A 19,874-nucleotide genomic window follows, 5' to 3' on the forward strand; every position below is an offset into this window, starting at 1 on the left:
AAAACTAATGATGTAATGTATGGGGATTAACATAACAATAAAAAAATTTAAAAAAAAAATGTGGCTTCTATCTTTTGCTTAGTACCTTGGGTGGCAGTTCTTTAGATATTCTGATTATAATTCCTTTGCCAGATCTGTGTATTACAAATCTTCTCCTATGCTCTGTCTTACACTTTCATCCTATTCATGGTGTCTTTTGATGAACAGAAGTCTAGTGCATTCTGTGCCTGTATTATCCTTTATAAACTAATATTTTATTTTGTATTCTTAATCTTATGTTTATGAGAGAGATAGGACTATAAGTTTCTTTTCTTATAGTCTCCTATAATTAATAGTTACTTGAGAAAAACTTAAATTCACACCCTTTCCACCATACCATACTTGCTGTAAGTTAGTCAGGTCTTGCAAGCTTCCCATCCTGTATGCGGCAGCCCACAGCCAGAAAATTTGTGCCTCTTTGCTGTGAATGCTTGGTAGATGAAGGATGTGACTCTGTGGTTCAAATTTGAGCCATCATCACTCCATACTCATCAAGCATCTCAAAGGTACTTAGTTATTATTGAGGGAGCTACATTATACATTGAATGACTGTATTTTCTAGTATAAAACTTACAGGTCTTTCTATAACAATTATAAATACCAATATGAATGGAGGAGCATATATGAAATCAAGCATATCTAAGAAAATGGGGATTTCTAGAAACCCTGGACATTAAGGTTAAGAACAGAGATTTGGCAGACAAAACTGAGCTTGTTCTCCGTCTTCTTTGCTGTGTAACTTTGGCAGTAATATACATTATCTAACCTCGGTTTCATTAACTGTATAATGGGGATAATAATGACACTCCCTCAAAGATATTATGAAATTTAAATTCTTATCACCATCTTGTCCTCAGGATACCTGAATCCATTATATAATCAAGGACTCATAAGAAGATTGTAGTGTGTTGTGGAGGTGGGAGTAGTGTGGGACATCCATTTAAGAGGGAAGGGGCAGGAACAGGGAATTTTAGGAAAAGAGAAAAGTGTCATCATCTGATAAAGAGCCAACAGTGGGGTTCATTCAATGTAAGCTTTTTCGAAAATGCAGAAACTCCTCATTGACCTGGCAGAAACATAGAGACACCTCCCTGATGACTAACTCAGAACTCTCCTTAATAGGAAGAAGGGGATGAAACAGTTCAGAAGCCACTGGAACTGGTTTAAGAGCTTTGTCTGGAGAGTAAGAACTAACTACAAAGTTAATTTACATGAGAATTTGTATTTTTAAAATAGAGGTCACTAGCAGCTACCAAATATCTTGTTTATTGTAAAGTTCTATTCAGTTAGCATCGCATTTTCTCAGTATTTTACCCATGGAATCAGATTTTTAAAAAAAGTGTAGGATCCCACATCTGAGAGGCCAAATCTGTATTTTTAAGAAAATTAAAGTGGAGATGGCACATGAAACAAGCAATCTGGTCTGAAATGATAACAGCCTAAAAATGTTTTAAAATACAATGGAAGAGGGCGCCTGGGTGGCTCAGATGGTTAAGCGTCTGCCTTCGGCTCAGGTCATGATCCCGGGGTCCTGGGATCGAGTCCCGCATCGGGCTCCCTGCTGGGCGGGGAGCCTGCTTCTCCCTCTGCCTCTGTCTCTCTCTCTCTCTCTCTCTGACTCTCATGAATAAATAAATAAAACATTAAAAAAAAATACAATGGAAGATACTATAATTACAGTGATACTTTTTAAAAGAGTCTATTTTTAAAATGAGGTAAGAATGACATAAATGTCAATAAATAAAAGTACAATTTAAAAAATAATGAAAGGTAACTTTGACAATGGGAAATTCCTTCTTACCTTTTAATAAGCATCACTAAAAAGCATCAGTGTATCACAAAGCATGGGTTTCGGCTTCCTACTTATTGAGAAAATTATATAAAAGATAAAGAAAACATATGAGGAAAAAGCCAATCTAAAGGATGATATTCTTTCTCAAGAAAAAAAAAAAAAGTAAAAAATGCATCCCAAGCATTTTCGAACCATTTAGATTGGATCAAAAGATCCAGGATTAAGAATTAAACAATGTAGCCATCACGTTCGCCTTAATTTTTTCAGTGATGAGGTAGGATCATATGGACAGAGGGAATATGGAGATTCATCTAGTGAGGTTTTAAAAATATAAATTTTAAAATTTGAAATACTTTTCCTGATGCTCCAATTATGTTCTTATTTTTCTTTGGGCATTAAAGTGCCCTCTTTCATGTGTCTGTTAGCCATTTTTATGTCTTCTTTTGAAAAGTGTCTGTTCATGTCTTCTGCCCATTTTTTGACTTGATTATTTGTTTTCTGGGTGTTGAGTTTGAGAAGTTCCTTATAGATCTTGGATATCAGCCCTTTGTCTGTAATGTCATTTTAAATCAAAACCACATTGAGATACCACCTTATACTAGTTAGAATGGCAAAAATTGACAAGGCAAGAAACAACAAATGTTGGCAAGGTTGTGGAGAAAGGAGAACACTCTTACACTGTTGGTGGGAATGCAAGTTGGTACAGCCACATTAGAAAACAGTGTGGAGGTTCCTCAAAAAATTAAAAATAGAGCTACCCTATGACCCAGCAATTGTACTATTGGGTATTTACCCCAAAGACACAGATGTAGTGAAAAGAAGGGCCATATGCACCCCAATATTCATAGCAGCAATGTCCGCAATAGACAAACTATGGAAAGGGCCAAGATGCCCTTCAACAGATGAATGGATAAAGAAGATGTGGTCCATATATACAAAGGAATATTACTCAGCCATCAGAAAGGATGAATACCTAACTTTTACATCAACGAGGATGGGACTGGAGGAGATTATGCTAAGTGAAATAAATCAAGCAGAGAAAGTCAATTATCATATGGTTTCACTTATTTGTGGAACATAAGGAATAGCATGGAGGACATTAGGAGAAGGAGGGGAAAATGAAGGGGGGGAATCGGAGGGGGAAATGAACCATGAGAGACTATGGACTCTGAGAAACAAACTGAGGGTTTTAGAAGGGAGGGGGGTGGTGGGATGGGTTAGCCTGGTGATGGGTATTAAGGAGGGCACGTATTGCATGGGTGTTATTCGAAAACAATGAATCATGGAACACTACATCAAAAACTGATGTACTGTATGGGGACTAACATAACATAATAAATTAAAATTAAATTTAAAAAAATAAAGTGCCCTCTTTCATATAAAATGATGGCAAAAATAAAGAGCAATAGACTAAAAATATATATGATGATTTGAATGTGTGTTTATTATTTTTAAAATTCTTACTTGGTGAAATCAAGTTGTCAATCCCACATCAGGTCCCTGATTTTTTTTTTTTTTATTCTAATGTTGCTGGTCAGGGAAATCTGTAAGTCCTACAGCCTTTGTGCTTAGAAAATGACACCTGGAAAGGACACCAATACCCACAGTTTCCAGGAATTTCCAACGTCCTCTGAGAAACTTCTGTGCATTTTCTTAAAAATTTAGGCCCAAGGAACAAAGGAAGGGGGCAGAAACTTGCAGAACAGGAAGACGAAAATGTACTGCTGGTGCTAAATAAATGTGAAATAATGACACTACTTAGCTTTTGGAAGATTTACTTCAGCAGAGAGAGATGACTCAAAGTGTGCTGTTGAAAGCTCAGAGCAAGTGGGAATTTAAAGTTTCTCAGGCATTAAGAGGGCTGGCACAGAGTGTTTCTACAGATCATAAAATCAGGCATTGAGATAATTTATATAAAGTACTCTTGCAGGTAAAAGACAAAACTTGGATCCTTGAAAACGTTCTCAATGCTGACTTCATAGTTCTCTCACTTACTGCACGTTTTACTAAGAAAAACACACATGCTTTCAGCTTTGAGCCAAATGTCCTAAACCAGGTGTCAGCAGGACTGGCTTCCTAGGTGTGGGACCTGTACGGTAGCACAGGGTCCTGCACTGGAGTATTACGCTCTGGTCTTACCATCTTGATATTCTTAAGTTTTGAACAAGAAGCTGCACCTTTGCATTTTGCACTGGGCCCCGCAAATTGTGTAGCTGGTAGTGGGTGTGAGGCTGCAGGTCCCCCACATGTGGGGCACTATGTGTGACAGGCACTTCAGCTGCATTCCTTGATGTGCTATGCAGGCTGCAGAATTTGTCTTAGCCGAAGAGGGGAAGGGACCTTGTTCATCCAGTTGTAATGGCCACACCTCAGCATGGACTCACTCAACTTAATCACAAATCCACATGCTCTGCGTATCCTCAAACTAGGGCACGGGATCTAAGGTGACAAGGTTATTCAACATTTCATAATGCAAAAGTAGTTCTATAAAAGTCATGTGCTATGTAACATGGCAGTAAATGAAACACAAGGCAAACACTAGACAAAGATACATGTGAGATGTGTGTTTACACATCTTTAAACCGAGTGGACTGAGGCAAAGTCCTGTTGCTATTCCATCCTTGGAGAAAAGAGTAGAGAGCTTAATATTCAGAGTCTCAGATTCCTTAGCTGAAAACTGTGGGAAAACAAGACCTCCTTAACAGACATACCATATCAAATCAAATCAGATCTCTGACAGTCCTTCCAGAAAGCCACATGGCACTGTAGGTAGGAGCATAAGACAACACGCAGATTCTAGCCCCATCATAGCCTCTTGCAGGTAAACTTCAAACCTGACCTCCATTTTCTCTTCTTTACAATGGGGATAAAAAAATAGCACCTATTTCATAGGGGTTTTCTGGGAATTAAATAAAATAATCCACGTAAGGTGCTTAGTAAACTGCTTGCCCGGAGTATGATGCAATTATAATTTCTTATTTATTATGGTTATGATTAAGTATTTTAAGAGCATTTGTCCATGTTTGTTATTGTTAGTTATTACTGATTTATAATAAAAAGGAAAATGAAATTGAAGTCTAACCTATATTAAGTATGGCATTTGTCTGGCTAAATGGTTAAAAAACACCCAACATAGTCTGAGATGATTATTCCTACTTAACAGGGCTGCTTACTCATTAGATCAAGAAGGCACAAAGACCTTTGTTAGGCAGGGAACCATTTGCAAGCCATGAGGTAATCAAGTAAAATTTTAATTAAAGTGAAATGCTCTCCAATCTTGTGACATCCATAATTCATTCACTGTATTGAGTCAGCAGTTACCATATGCCAGATTGTGCTGCAACCAAGCAAATCTCCATCTAAGAGAGGTGTTCCCCATCCAGTCCAGTGGAAGGGACAGAGGAGTCAACAGGTAGGAAGCAGAGAGCCTGTGAAGGATTGAAGAGAGAAGTTTGGGTGGTTCAGAGGAACACAAAGGGGCAGGTGCTCACTCAGCCAGCACTGAGCTGTTGATGGTTTTCCTTTTTTTTTTTTTTTTTTTTGTTGATGGTTTTCCTAATCCCTTGTTCTGTTAATCACCATCTTCAACTGCCACTCAAAAAGTCCACTCAACAAGTATTTACCGAATTCCTATAATGTATCAGGCACTGAGATTAAAGACCAAAGAGCTTGAGTCTACTCCTTTGCTCCTAACCTAACCTCATGATTTTGGCTAAGTTTCCCTCAATTCTTCCGTGCCCTCACTTGTCATCCATCCCTCCTGTGAGCATTCTCTGTCCCATCTTTCAGTGTCCTGCTCTCTTTCCTGGCTAAAGCTGTCTGGATTGTTGTAGGAGGCAGTGATTTTGGTCTAAAGGGATGAGCCCCTCCTCTAGAGATGAGGGGGCACGGAGCAGAAGCTATGTTGATAGCATGACCCTTGAACACCCTAAGGACAGAAAAGATGCCCTACTAATCTTTTTAACCACAGAGTAAAGTGCAGTATGAGGTGGATGGTTATGCTCAAAAAAGGGTTTCTGGATGAATGAATGAGTGAGTGAATGAATTAGGGTGCACCATTAAGAGAAATGATACCTGGATTCTAGATCTTGGCATAGAGGTAGAGGAAAAAAGATTCTAGATTTTGGCATAATGGTCAACAGAAGGGCCACCCATGTATCTTTTGTCCTTTTTCTTGCTATAGAAATCTAAAAATTAAAAACCTTTTAAAATCAGGGCCAAGCTGTGATTTCCAGAGAAGGAGAAAACTCCCCCAGATCCCCAGTGACTCCTCCTCCTTTCTATTTCTGGCATAAAATTAGCTGCCTGAAGACAAAGCCTTTTATTCCACAATTAAGGATGCAATTAAAAATGCAAATGCCTGAAAGAGTGAGCATAATGCTAATGAGTCTCAAAGCATAAATGAAGAATCACATTCTATTCTGCTTCAAAGGAGGCACCGGCTTAGGAGTAAGGCTCTGAGCACTTACAGGGGTAACAGGAACTCCCCTTTACCTAATGAGTCCCATCTGGCAGGCTCTTTTATAGACTTAGTTTAACTTAATCCTAACAACAAGCCTGTGAACTAGGTATTATGTGCATTTTATAAATGAGAATTTCATTTTAGCAATCGATAAACTTTGAAGTCTGGACCAGAAGCCAGGTCTATCTGGAGGAAGTCAGTATAAAGTGTAAACCAAATAGAAGGTCGACCGATATGAATTTAACCTGTGTCCCTATAGGATCAACTTCATCTTTACTGTATGGAAGGACAATGAGCATGGGCTTCACTGAGAGATACATCTGGGTAAAGAATATGGCTTGGTCACATAGCACCTTGCATAAGTCATTTTTTAAGCCTCTCTGACCCTCTGCACTGTTTGTCTTCTGTAGAATGGTGGTATCTGGCACAGCACTGTTGTAAGGCTTGAGGGAAGTCAGGAGTGAAGTCTGGGCACATGAACTCTAGCCCTTCAGTGTGGCATATGCAGGCCACCCAGACACTGCAGTACCTTCTCCAGACCTCTTCTGGTTTCCCAAGTCTAGACTTTCTCCAGACTTTCTGCTTCATCCTGTTCAACTGTTTCAGATACTTGGTCATGTCTCTTGCAGTAAGATTCTAAGAGAGATAAGAAATCTGAATCCAAGCAGTTTTGACTTCCTTTTTTGCAGCAATATAGCATATTTCTGAATGAATAAATGATGATTCTGCTAAATAAGAATATATGAGTGAATGACTGAGAAGTAATACGAATGCCATTGTCGGCCAGCCCTGTGCTAGTACTGGGCAGGGGGTATACGCAGATGAGCGTAATATGTCCTCTGGGGACAGCTACTGACAGCATGCTGGGTCCAAGTTTGGAGGGAAGGAAGATATAAAAATCTGACTTGTAATAAGTCCACAGATTTCATGGTTTTGTCTTAAATGTCCTTGAGAAATCTGTAGCCACATGAAGTTAGAAGCAGCTTCACACTGGAGTGAAGTACCCTGACAGGCTCCATTTGAAATTCTTCCTTACCACCCCCAGGTTACTGACCAGCAGAATATTGCAGCAGGAAGTAGAGTGGAAGGGTATGCTACAGTTTAAAGAAAAAAACAAAGACCAGAATCTCTTACTTATATGATGAGTTAGCTTTCCCCTTCCAACAAAATCAATCAGGTGAAAACATCCTTCCCCTAGAACAAAAACCCATCAGGATAAAGAATCCTGAGTGGAATTTGTTTTCTCAAGACTGCCCTTGATGTAACTTCCAATAGGAAGACTAAGGGTGTTGAGAATGAGACACAGGATGAGGTTCACCCTGGCCCCTGCCCCTACCCTAAGTCCTCTCACTAAGAGGGTATTGGCTGTGTGTGTTGGTCTAAATCAATTATTGAATTAGCCCCCAGTTGAAAAAGAGTCACAGAGTTCAGAAGGCAAATGAAGCAACCTGAAAGGCCCTGTAGTGCCAGACGTTTCCTGGAAATCCCAGCACCAGTAGGCAATGCCTGTGTTCTCAGGATGACCAGACTCCATGGACTTGGTGGCAGGCTAGCTGGTATGGAACTTGCATAGGACTGGTTGTTCAAAGATCTTGGCTTATACTCTAATTTTTTTCTTTCACATATGTCTAGGAAAGAGAGTCTAGGAATTAATTCATTCAACAAATATTTACTAAGGAAACTTCTTTATGCCAAGCACTGTGGCATATGGTACTAAGGGTATAATAAAATGAAGACATTAACTGGAATTCGCAGGTCCAGTATTGAATGGTGTTTCCATTTCAAGGGCTTTTACCATGAAAATGTAATAAAGACTAGAGTGATCAGTATTTTAACAGAAGAATTTTAAATACCAGTGGTCTTCTGGGCAGGTGTCACTATAGGAGGCCTAACAGGCATACTGCAAAGATTTGAAAAGGATAATAATTGCAAAGCATATTAACACACAGGGTATTGGGGAGTAATGATCTGACCACTATTTGAATGGCCCATAGATACGGACTATGAGAATCTTGAGGGAAGGAGGCATGTTCTTATTCATCTCTGTATCCTAACATATACCATAGACTGGTACACTGTAGGAAAGTATGTAAATCATGTTTATTGAAGGTAAGAATCAGTGCACTGAGGAATCATTGTATGAAAGCCTTATGTTAAACGATGGGGCAGGAAGCAGACCTAAGAGCATTTGTCATATTATAGCCTTTGAAGCAAAAGCTACCTTAGGAAGCAGCAAAAAGTGATCAGAGGGTTTGGAGGGGGTGAAGAATGCAGAGGAGAAGTTGAAGAATCATGGGCTAGGGATACCGATGACAAACTGGAGGGGCCAGTTGTAAGCACAGTGATTCTTCCTATGTGTGGCTCCAGCTGAATACTTTGCAGATTCTACTTCTGGGCAGATGCTTGTGGGTTATGAGAGATGTCTGGTGAGTTGACAGAGATGGGCATTCTGGAGCCTGCAATCCTGGGGTTCCCGGGTCTAGATGAGCGAAAATGTAAAATGGTGCCAGGAAGTCTGTCCTCCGTCCCTTGCTGAAGGAAAGCAAAGGGACAAGGGTGTCTCATCCCTCTGCTGAGAAAACAGTAGTTTGTTCAGGACCAATTCTATGGTCTCTCTGTCCTGCAGGGGAAAGGTTACCTTTATAATATATGATAAATATCACCAATTAGTTGTTTCCTATGTTACAGGTATTTAAATTCACTATTTTATTTAGTCCTCATGACCACTTTATGGTATCCTATTATTATTCTCATTTCACAGATAAAGAAACCAAGGCCAGAGAGACTGAGTTGTCCAAAATCACTTGAGCTAGTAAGTGGCAAAACCAAGATTCAAATTTTATCTGACAGAATCCAGGAACTGTTCTCTTCAACACTGTTCTCCATCGCCTCACACACAGGCCCTGAATGTCTATGCTTACATCCAGTCTAACTATGTGATCTTGGGGACATTATTTAACTTCAGTGAATCTCAGTTTTTTCATCTGTAATATGGAAGGAACATTCTTTGACTCTTCAAGATGTTGGGAGAATCGTATGGGAAAACATATGTACACCACCACTAGCACAATGGTCATCCAGGGAAGGTGCCTGACAAATATTTTCCTTCACTTCCACTTCCTCTTCTGTACCAAATGGCTGGAACACCAGCCCAGAGATTTGCTACATGTAATGCAGTGAAGGTGTGCTCTCCTGTCTGTATACAGTGTCATCCACCTGGAGCGCTCCTTCTTGTTTATTCCATCTGCAAGCTGTATATCGTGACCCATTAGTGAGTTATTAAATCAAGTTAATGAGTTGTGCCCTTCATTTTTTTTTTAAAGGGAGACAAATAGAATGGAAAATAACAAAATACACTTTACATAAAAAGCACAATGTTTTTCAGCTTTATATGTGTATGTATTTACTGGGTCACAGTGAAGAATATTTTTCTTACTTTGAGTAAAAAGACTTGAGAACTTGTAAGTTAACTCACATAAGATCTTTAAGGACCAATTCGGATATCTTTGCATTAGGAAGCAATAAATGTTCCAGGCCTTTCTAGAGCTAATTTTTCACACCACGCTGCACTGTGATTGTCTTCCTCTCATCTATTTCTTCCACTGGATGAGAGATTCTTATGGCAGGAAACGTTGACTTTTACGGCTGAGTCCTTAGTGTCCATTATGGGTCTTGGCACAAAATATACACTCAAAAACAGCTTGATGAATGCACGAATGAATCAAAGCAAATGACTGTTAAGCCCAAATTCAAGACAGAGAGGTTATTCACTTGAACTCTCAAAATGGATACCTTTGATTAACAAATGAACATGGGCCAGGCTTCACTCTTTCCTGTGACCTTTTACTCCCCATTGGTGGACTTAACTGCTTTTTTTTCCTCCTCTCCCCATTCTCCAAGTCCTGGGTGCTCTTGCTCTCCTTTACCTTAGGAAAGGTGCTTTCCTTAGCTATTTGCACTTCTATGTGATTTCAATCACCTACATCTCTGACCTTTCTTAGTAGCATTTGGATATAAAGGTCCATTCTTATTAGTAGCAGGAAAAGCCTTGTTCTCTGTCACAGGGATGCGTTCACCAGCTGGTAGGTAAGAAAGAGCGCATATTTTAGAGGCAGGGAGAGCTCCATCTGCCCACATAGAGAGCCTCGAAACATGTGCAACAAAATCCGTATTCCAGTGGCTTGGGAGCCCAAGTGCATCTACGTCTGAAGAATTCATAATGTACTTGTGGAGCATTTTTGAAAAATATTTTATTCAAATTTTTTACATTTTATTTACTTTCCAGATTCTACAGCTATATGTTTCACAATGCAGGAAATACACAATACAAACAGCCCAGTAAAGCAAATATATCCAAATCATTCCCACAGAACAGGTACAGCGTTATCATAAGCAGCAATCAACTTCATTTGTATAGCACTACCGAAGCACTTTGGGCACCTTACACAAAAGATTCAAAGAAGGAAAACAATTACAAGTAGATTGGAAAATAGAGAGGGTTGGTTGGCTCAAGTTTAAAACACTGCCTGGCTCAGATGTGCTAATCCGCCCTCCCTCCTTTCAACACTTTCAGGCAAACAAATTACTATCACCTGGGAGGATGATTTCTAGTGAGGGAATGAGGCCAGCTCATGCACCATCCTGAGAGGATACAGCCTCTCAGACACAGCCAGGGCTCTGTGGGTGGGACGGGGTGGGGGAAGAAGAGGCAACTCCTAGAGGAAGGGGTGGTTTTGTGGTGCAGACAAATATCCTATAAGTCAGCTAAATTGTTTATCACAGAACAAAGAGAGGCTGTTTGCTTTCTGCTTTAGGTTTTCGCTTCATGGAAAAATACCAACAAAACTACAGAAATCCCCTATGTCCTATAGTGCAGTTTATCCTGTGTAAAAACCCCAAAGGGGTTTATGTTTGAGTTTCTCCTCTTGGCTAACCTATTCCTTCATCTAAGAGTTGGGGGCTGTGAGCAGATTGGGAATCACAGCTCAAGTGCACTCCACAGCAGATACCACAGAAGCTGAGCCCTTGGGAGGCGGAGTGAGAAGGGAGGTCGAAGATCTGATTCTGTCACCAAAGAGTGGTGGCAGATCTCTCCCCTCCTGGGGCCTCAGTTTCCTGTCCTGTCAATTAAACAGTGGACCTGGTGCTGCCTAAGATTCCTTCCGGCCCTAGACTTACATAAAGCCAAGCAAAATAATATTCCAGGATGTCATTCTCAGATTAAAGAAACATGCTCATCATCTGATATTTATATAATCAGAGAAATCCTGCTACTACTTTATTTTGAGAGAGCAACTTAGTTGACTTTCTAAAATAAGTACAACCAACTGGCACTAGCCCTATTCAAGTGCTCCAGATAAAGCAAGCATCTCTATGAAAATCCTCTAGCCCAATTTGGTGTAACCCACCCCCTCTATAAAAAATAAAGAGGGGGGACAAAGGTACAAAGTTGCTGGATCATTTTTAGTAAGAATTCCCCATAGGCCTTGTTAGTTCATTCCATTTGATTGCCTTTTCGTTGCTGTTGTTGGGGTAGGGGCTATTACTTTTATCACATCGTATGAGAACAAGGCCGGGGGGGAGGGTGTCTCGTATGTTCTTTCCCTCTGATTTTACTCTATGCATGGCCCCTACCTCTTCCAATTTTATGCCTCTAAGCGTCCTTTAGATGCTAAGGTCAGCCCTCTAGGGACTAACTAAGTGTTAATAATTATACATTTGGAAACCAAATACCGTATTTGTATAGTGGAGAGATCATTTGGAGAGTTGCCCATAAAGTGTCAGCTATTTTTCAGTGTCATTTAAAAGAGGTTCCTCCTTCTAATTCCATTTCCAACTATTAGAATGTGATACAAGATAACATCCTTTATTACCTTAAGTCTTGATCTCTTTTGTATGTCATATTTTTATTTATCATTTTAGAGAATAAAGGTTTGGGTCTGATTAATAACGACTCTTTCAAGTAAGTCGATTAGCTTTACATTCTATCACTATATTACCCCATTTAATTTTCCTAATCTTCCACAACTTAATTCAAAAGATTCAACTATTACCAGTATATTTTCAGCAAAGTTTTTCTAAGTACATTAACATTTTTATGCATTCTATTTTTTTAAATAGATAACAATATGGTAATTTTTTCTTCCAGTGTTATTCTACATATCCATTTTTTTTTGCATTAACAGATTTTTCTCTATTCTATAAACCCAATTGGCTTTTCCCAATTTGCTACCCAAGACTAAAACATTTCAAGATTTAAAATATTTTGTATCACAGAGACCAGCAACATAAAGCCAGTAAGGAGAAAAGAAATAGCCACTTTCCATCACATCTGTGACTTCACTACAAGACATGTTCCCGGGTGGTTCTTAATAGTTCCTGTTGCGGATTACACTGGAGTATATCAAAATAATCTTGTGAAATTCAGTTAGTCAAATTTGGAACGTTCATAGTCAAAAATAGCTTTGTTTGGTTTTATCCTGTTTTTATTTTAAGTCTTGGGGCTTCTGAAGTATTAGAACTCCCTGGAATATAGAGGGAGTCTCTGCTTGTCCTAGGGGGGCCAGCAAATCAAGGCCCTCAAGAACATGCCAACATCTGGAATCCTGCTCCTTTCTTTGCCCTGCTGTGCCTACCTGATAGACACAGAAAATAACTACACAGCCAAAGTGGAACCAATGGAACACATCAATTCAAGTACATAATTTAGTATCTATAACACACCCTTCATGCGAGGAAAAGACAGTGAAATTTCAGGTAAGGAGGATATGACCTTAGGTGGGAGTCAGACCAGATTCGGGGGCCGAGTGAGGAGAGGAGAATGCAGTGAGGGTGGGCATGGTTCCTCCACTGGCCCATAGATTCATCTTCACAGTGTATTAGGTATTACTTCCCCCCTTTGGTTGTTAATACTTATATTATTTTAAAAAGTACAGTCAGCACTGATGAAGTATATTTTGGAAGGAATATAGGAGGCTGAGAAACAACTGGTCATGAGATACCACGGAAGAAAGTCCACCGAAACTTGTTGGGAAGAAGCATGTAACTCTTTAGCAGAGTGCTTTTGATTATCATTCAATATACCAAAGTTCATGCAATATATATCAAGCAGATCAAGAGGTGATACAAGAATATTTTCTCCCTATATTGATGGTAAGAAAAAGTCTAAGGTTTTGGGCCATATATTCAATTTAAGATGATCAGGAATGAAAATATTTCTTTTCATTATTTTTACTGCAACCTGTGCTAAGAATTTGACCCTAGATCATAACATTCTCAAACAGTAACTTGTTAAAATCAGGGCTTTTGACTAATTTAATGTAATAACATTTCAAAAATGTCTTCAAAGTGGTTAAACTTGATGTCTTACGGTGGTGTATTGATGAGCCTGGGTTACTAAGAACATGTGTTCCATTGCTACAAGGTGTTGCTTTTATCTCCCCAAGCTGGATTGCTCACAAAGTGCAGATCACAGTAAGCAATGCTCCGTTGCCTACCTGACATAGAGGGAGCGTTTCTGATTGGTTCGCAGGGACCCGGACCCGGAGCTCATGCTGTGGTTCATCATCTGCTCGCGTAGGTCATGGATTTTGGCCTCAAATCGAGCGTAATCTGGGAAAGGAAACAAAGATGGTAGATTTGGTCCTGTGCCTTCAGAGAAGGAGAAATGGTGCCTAGCCAAGGTGGCTACTTGCCCCTGATGTTGGTTCCTTTGCCAAATATCAGGGAGATGCACAACTCAAAATAGTGAACATGGAGGGATCAGCTGCTTAATATTATTTATTTGCAGACATTGGCAAAAGGAAAAGGACAAATTAGTTACTTCCCCAAATGTAACTAGAAAACATACTACCATCAAATCCCCAACATGTGAAAAGTCCATGAGGGAGGAGGTGTGTGAGGTTATAAACAGGCAGCACAGGGCATTCTTGCGGTGATGAAAATGTGCTGTCTTGACTGTGGTAATGGATACTGAACGTGAAAAAACGATCTACACCTAACTACATTCACATATACTTGCACAAATGAGTAGAAGTAAAATTGGAAAAACTGGAATTAGATTGGTCAATGTCAATATCCTGGCTATGAGAACATGCTATAGTTTTACAAAATGTTACCATTGGGGGGGAACTATGAGTAAAAGGTACACGGATCTTCCTGTATTATTTATTGCAACTGTATATGAATCTACAATTATCTCAAAATAAAAACTTTAATTGAGAAAAGAGGGCAACCCCCCCACACCCAAAATACCAAGATCCATGAACAAAACAAATACCCAAGGAATTAGCAATGTTATTGGGAGGGAAGGTTGAGTCTACAGTTAACTTTCAGCCCGAGAGACCAGAGAACAAAGTGTTTGGTGATGAATTGTGTAAAAAAATTACCTTTTAATTTGACTAAGTTTTTTTCTCTGCTAGAGGGTTGCTAGAAGCTGATCATTTGGGATCATACCTCAATTTTGTCTTATAACTTTAATATAAAAAGTCCATATGTCAAACTTCATCAATTCTAAGATGCATTATATATTTAAATGAGCTTCTAGGAGAATGGTATTGGAAATAGGGGTAAATATATTTTAGAAACATATGGGTCTCAAAAAAATCAAGAAAATATGGGTATATATCATACTATTTCTTCATAGGAAAAATATTTTTCCATATGTCAATCCAATAAAAATGAAGACAGTACAAATAGGTTTTAATATACTTATTAACACAATCAGCATGTAAAAAGGAGAAGCTTTTGAAGTTTTGATATTTCTAATCACAATTTGTTCTATCATCTCCTTGGCATAGAATGTCCTGCTTTAGCAAAATCCAGTAGGTGAGAAGGCCAACTTACTCACAAGATAAATGTGAAAATGCTAGTTCAAATTATAAATGGTTCTTCTAATTACAAAGAAACTCACCATAGAGAATTTTTTAAAATGCTAATTCAAATTATAAATTGTTCTTTTATAGAGAGAAACTCATCATAAAGTATTTCCTTAGTACATTTCAAAAAACAATTTGATTTTCAATTTATTCATAACTTTTCATAAAAACAAGGATGACTAAATGAACATAATAAAAGATAATCTACTTACAGTGTTTCAAATTCTTTATAAAAAAAAGTTCCACAAAATTAAATTTAAATTCAATTTACTGATTATCTGTTGGTTATTACGGGGTGGGATATCATAAAAGAGAAGATTTGACCTTGGTTTTCAGTGATAAGTAGATAACTGGATAATGACCTATGAATGCTTAATATTTTTTTAAAGTTTAGTACTCTAAAGATAAAACCATCAAAGTTGAGTGGAAATTTCTGGTGCTTAAGCAAAATCTTATGCAATCTAGATTTGGAAGGCTCCTCTTCAAAACTTAAGCTTTTTAAAAATTATTATTATGTTATGTTAGTCACCATACAGTACTTCATTAGTTTTTGATGTAGTGTCCCATGATTCATTGTTTGCATAGAACACCCAGTGCTCCATGCAATACATGCCCTCCTTAATACCCATCACCGGGCTAACCCATCCCCTCCAAAAACCTCAGTTTGATTCCCAGAGTCCATAGTCTCTCTAGTCTCTCATGGTTCGTCTCCCCCTTTGGTTTCCTCCCCCCTTCATTTTTCCCTTCCTTCTCCTAATGTTCTCCATGCTATTCCTTATATTCCACAAATAAGTGAAACCATATGATAATTGACTTTCTCTGCTTGACTTATTTCACTTAGCATAATCTCCTCCAGTCCCATCCATGTTGATGCAAAAGTTGTGTATTCATCCTTTCTGATGACTGAGTAATATTCCATTGTATATATGGACCACATCTTCTTCATCCATTCGTCTGTTGAAGGGCATCTCTCCACAGTTTGGCTATTGTGGATATTACTGCTATGAACATTGGGGTACATGTGGCCCTTCTTTTCACTACATCTGTATCTTTGGGGCAAAACTTAGCTTTAAATAATTAAATCCTAAATGATTAAATAAGCAGAATACATATTTAACCTAAAATCTATTGATCATAATTTAAGAAATTTATTTCAATCCCTTTTGACAGAGAAAACATTCATTTTTAACAATCAATATGACACTGTATGCAGATTTAAATCATTTTGGGCAAGTCATTTTTCTTGCCATCCTAAGAGTCAATTAATTATTTATGCATCACATGGCAGACACTGTGTTTAGTGCTTCATGGGCAATTATTTTTTCCTTAAATCACAAAATGAAGTTCATGGATGTTGTCAATATTTGGGCTATATGGAAAAACACAGAATAGAAACTGAGAGGTTAGCTCTTCTTCCTTCCCTCTCATTGCTGTCCTTTGTTCCACCTTTCTCTAGAGATACATGTTGTGTGCTGGACTTGCACAGACATTTATCAACTCATTTCATATATATACACACACATACCCACATACATATGAGGTCATCAATATATATTATGCTAATGCCTTTTTCTCCCTTTATAACTGTGTAACTTGGATCTTTCCTGCCTTCTCCCAAATACATAGATATATTTCTTAATACCCTTCATGGCATCACATGGTTAAGACTGTAATTTATTTCACAGTTGCAGAGTATAGCCAAAGATAGACCCATCCAGCTCCTTGCTGTTATAAATAGGATCTTAGGCTATGTGAGCACATGTATGGGCAGGTTAGTTAGTGCAGGTACTGGTCAGAGCTTTGTACAGATGTCATGCAGCCCCCGTTAGCATTTCTCAGAGAAGAAGATAATCTGGTCTGGGACACAAAGCAGGATCTCTCAGCGTCTTCTGATCATGCTCCACACTGCCACTTCCTAAATACCAGGCATCTCCCGGAGAACTAGTAAATCCCCCATCTGTTCTCAGGACTCCCTCCCTTACAACTTTGATGACTGCGCTACTGTGATAAAAACCTACACTCCCACCTCGCCTCCCCTACTTAAGCATCTTAATTTAGTGACAGTCCTGACCCTGTTTGACCACTTTCCTACTTTTTTGTACTTATCACACCAAATTGCAGTGATTTGTGCAGTTGCCCGTCCTCCCCATTAGACTGAGCTGCGAAAAGAAACCACAAATCACTCTCCTTGGAGTTCCCTGTCCCTAACAGCGTCTGGTGTGCAGGAGGCATTTAAATAATAGGGGCTCAACAAACATTTTCTGAATGAATCATGAATGAGGAAGTGAGCAGAATCATTAAATGCGTTCAGTTATAAAATGCCTACAGGTGCTGAAATTGCTCGTTTTCAATGTTAAGGTTTCTTTTAATGAAGAAAGACAACACGCTTCTCCTGTGGGACTTCTTTTTTCAAGGCTAAATTATCTAATTTCAAGGTTTATCACAGCTGCTCCCAAATCCCATTGATATTTTTATCGTTCTCTAGGTGATCTCTGTGCTCTCCCCATCACAGGCATGTCATACATTGGAAACTCTTCTCTGATACTTAACCTCTAGCTGATCAGCACTTTGTAAGGTTCTTCTGGCTGTCACAGTCTATATCTCACAACAGGCTACTTTAATAGCAAACTGTGTTCTCCTTATTATATGGCTCATTAGATCCCCCAGATGTTTTCTGCCTTGCTTTTGAAATGTTTGTTTTACACCATCTTCTATAGTGTTTACACTCCCCACTGTGGATGGGGAAGTGTTGTGTTGTATTGCATTTGTCTTAATTGGAAGACATCATGCCCTCAATTTCTCCACTTTGAGATTCATGTTAACCACAAATCCTATGTTTAAAAGTGCTTACCTATATCTTCACTCTTTTCTTTCTTTTAAATTTATTTATCCATATTTAGAGAGAGAGAGAGAGAGCGCGCGCACGCAAGCTGGGGGAGGGGCAGAGGGAGAGAATCTCAAGCAGACTCCTTGCTGAGTGCGGAGCCCTACGTGGGATTCGATCCCATAACTCATGAGATCATAGCCTGAGCCAAAACCAAGAGTCAGAAGCCCAACTGATTGAGCCACCCAGGCATCCCTTTATTTTTTATTTTATTATTACTTTTTTTTTTTTTTAAAGATTTTATATATTTATTTGATAGAGACACAGCGAGAGAGGGAACACAAGCAGGGGGAGTGGGAGAAGGAGAAGCAGGCTTTCCACGGAGCAGAGAGCCCGATGCGGGGCTCGATCCAGGACCCTGGGACCATGACCTGAGCCGAAGGCAGACACCCAACGACTGAGCCACCCAGGTGCCCCTATTATTACTTTTTTAAGTAGGCTCCACGCCCAGCATGGGGCTTGAACTCACGAACCCTATATTAAGAATTGTATGCTCCACCAATCAAGGCAGCCAGGTGCCCCTCTTCACTCCTTTTTAGAAAATAAAACTTAAGTACAAATAATTACTTCAGAGCAGAAGCAATGAAATCTGGATTTACAAATATAAATGGTATGTGTGAGAGAGACAGAGACAGAGAGAGAAGAGAGAGAAGAGGAGCACTGTCTCCAGCTTCTCAAAGATGAATGAGTTTATGGTTAGAAATGCTCTAGAAATAAGTAAGAAAGCAGGTATGTAAACTGTGAGATATAAGTCTTCTTTATGTTTTATAATAGTACTGAAAATCACACTTTTCAACAAAACAAAATCTAACACTACCACATCTGTTTAATCTTATTCAATCCCTGTTCCTTTCCCTGAAGGTTTTAGTCACATCTCTGCCTTCCCTTTTCATACATTTTTCAGTCAAATTCCTAACACTCGGGAGAACATTCATGTGAGATTTGAAAGGGCTCCAATCTTTGTATCATTGAAAGGGGAATTCATGTTTTCTGAGCACCTGTAACAGGCTAGTATCTGTGCTGTGTCATTGAAATACTGTATTATTTTTTCTAACAAAGCTCTGAGGTAGGTATATAGTTTTAGAGATGAGGAAAAAAGTTCAGGGAGGTTAACTAACCACCAAAGTCACTGAGTTGACCTTGGATTTCTGTGAGGCCAATTTATTTCCATTATATTGTCACATCTGGTATAACACCTTAGTTCTCCTTTAGAACCTAAGGCGTCCTCAACTCTCTCCTTATCTCTCTTGACATCTTGCTCTCCTTCCTCTCATCTGCTGTGTTGATTATGTGAATGCTGGGCTTCTTCTTTATTGCAGTACAAACTCCTTAGAGGATGGGGATGCCTCACCCATCTCTGGTCCCCAAACCTCAGGGCCTATCGTTCCTTGTGCCCTAGACTCAGGATTGTGCCAGGTGCTTGGCATATAGTGCTGAATAAGACAGAACCTGAATGAATTTGCTTCCAGAACGGGACATCGACAAGGAAATTAAGCATAACAATGCTGAAGTGGGGAGCTGTATTACAGCAGCAACACATTTTTCTGTCTTACTTTGCACAAAATAGGTGCCTGGTAAATGCTTTCAGAATTACAAGTTATCTATTTTATGTGTCTTGGGGTTTTCTTGTATAACAGGAAGCAAACCACTGAAAACCGACTTCTAGGCAAATGTTTTAGAGGAGTTTCAAGAAACATTACTTCCAGCTGGTTCTTTCTCTCTAGGATGCATAAAAAATTTCTCCTTCTTGGGCATCTACATCCAGCTGTTCCTGACGACACATTCATACTGCAATTGTGTCACTTGCTTTCACTTGGTTGG

General features: G+C 39.1%; 1 protein-coding gene across 28 annotated transcripts in view; it reads right to left on the bottom strand.

Annotated features, from left to right (window-relative positions):
* Positions 1-19,874, bottom strand: part of DLG2 (discs large MAGUK scaffold protein 2) — a 1,693,368-nt gene that overhangs the window by 138,665 nt on the left and 1,534,829 nt on the right. For all 28 annotated transcript variants that reach the window (XM_032393577.1, XM_032393580.1, XM_032393581.1 and 25 more), the window contains one exon: positions 13,790-13,904. In XM_032393577.1, coding sequence (XP_032249468.1) covers positions 13,790-13,904 — 115 coding nt within the window. The remainder of the gene's footprint in view (positions 1-13,789; positions 13,905-19,874) is intronic.

Source organism: Phoca vitulina, unplaced genomic scaffold, assembly GCF_004348235.1.
Source record: "Phoca vitulina isolate PV1807 unplaced genomic scaffold, GSC_HSeal_1.0 scaffold74, whole genome shotgun sequence".
In the NCBI taxonomy this organism is placed as follows: domain Eukaryota; kingdom Metazoa; phylum Chordata; class Mammalia; order Carnivora; family Phocidae; genus Phoca; species Phoca vitulina.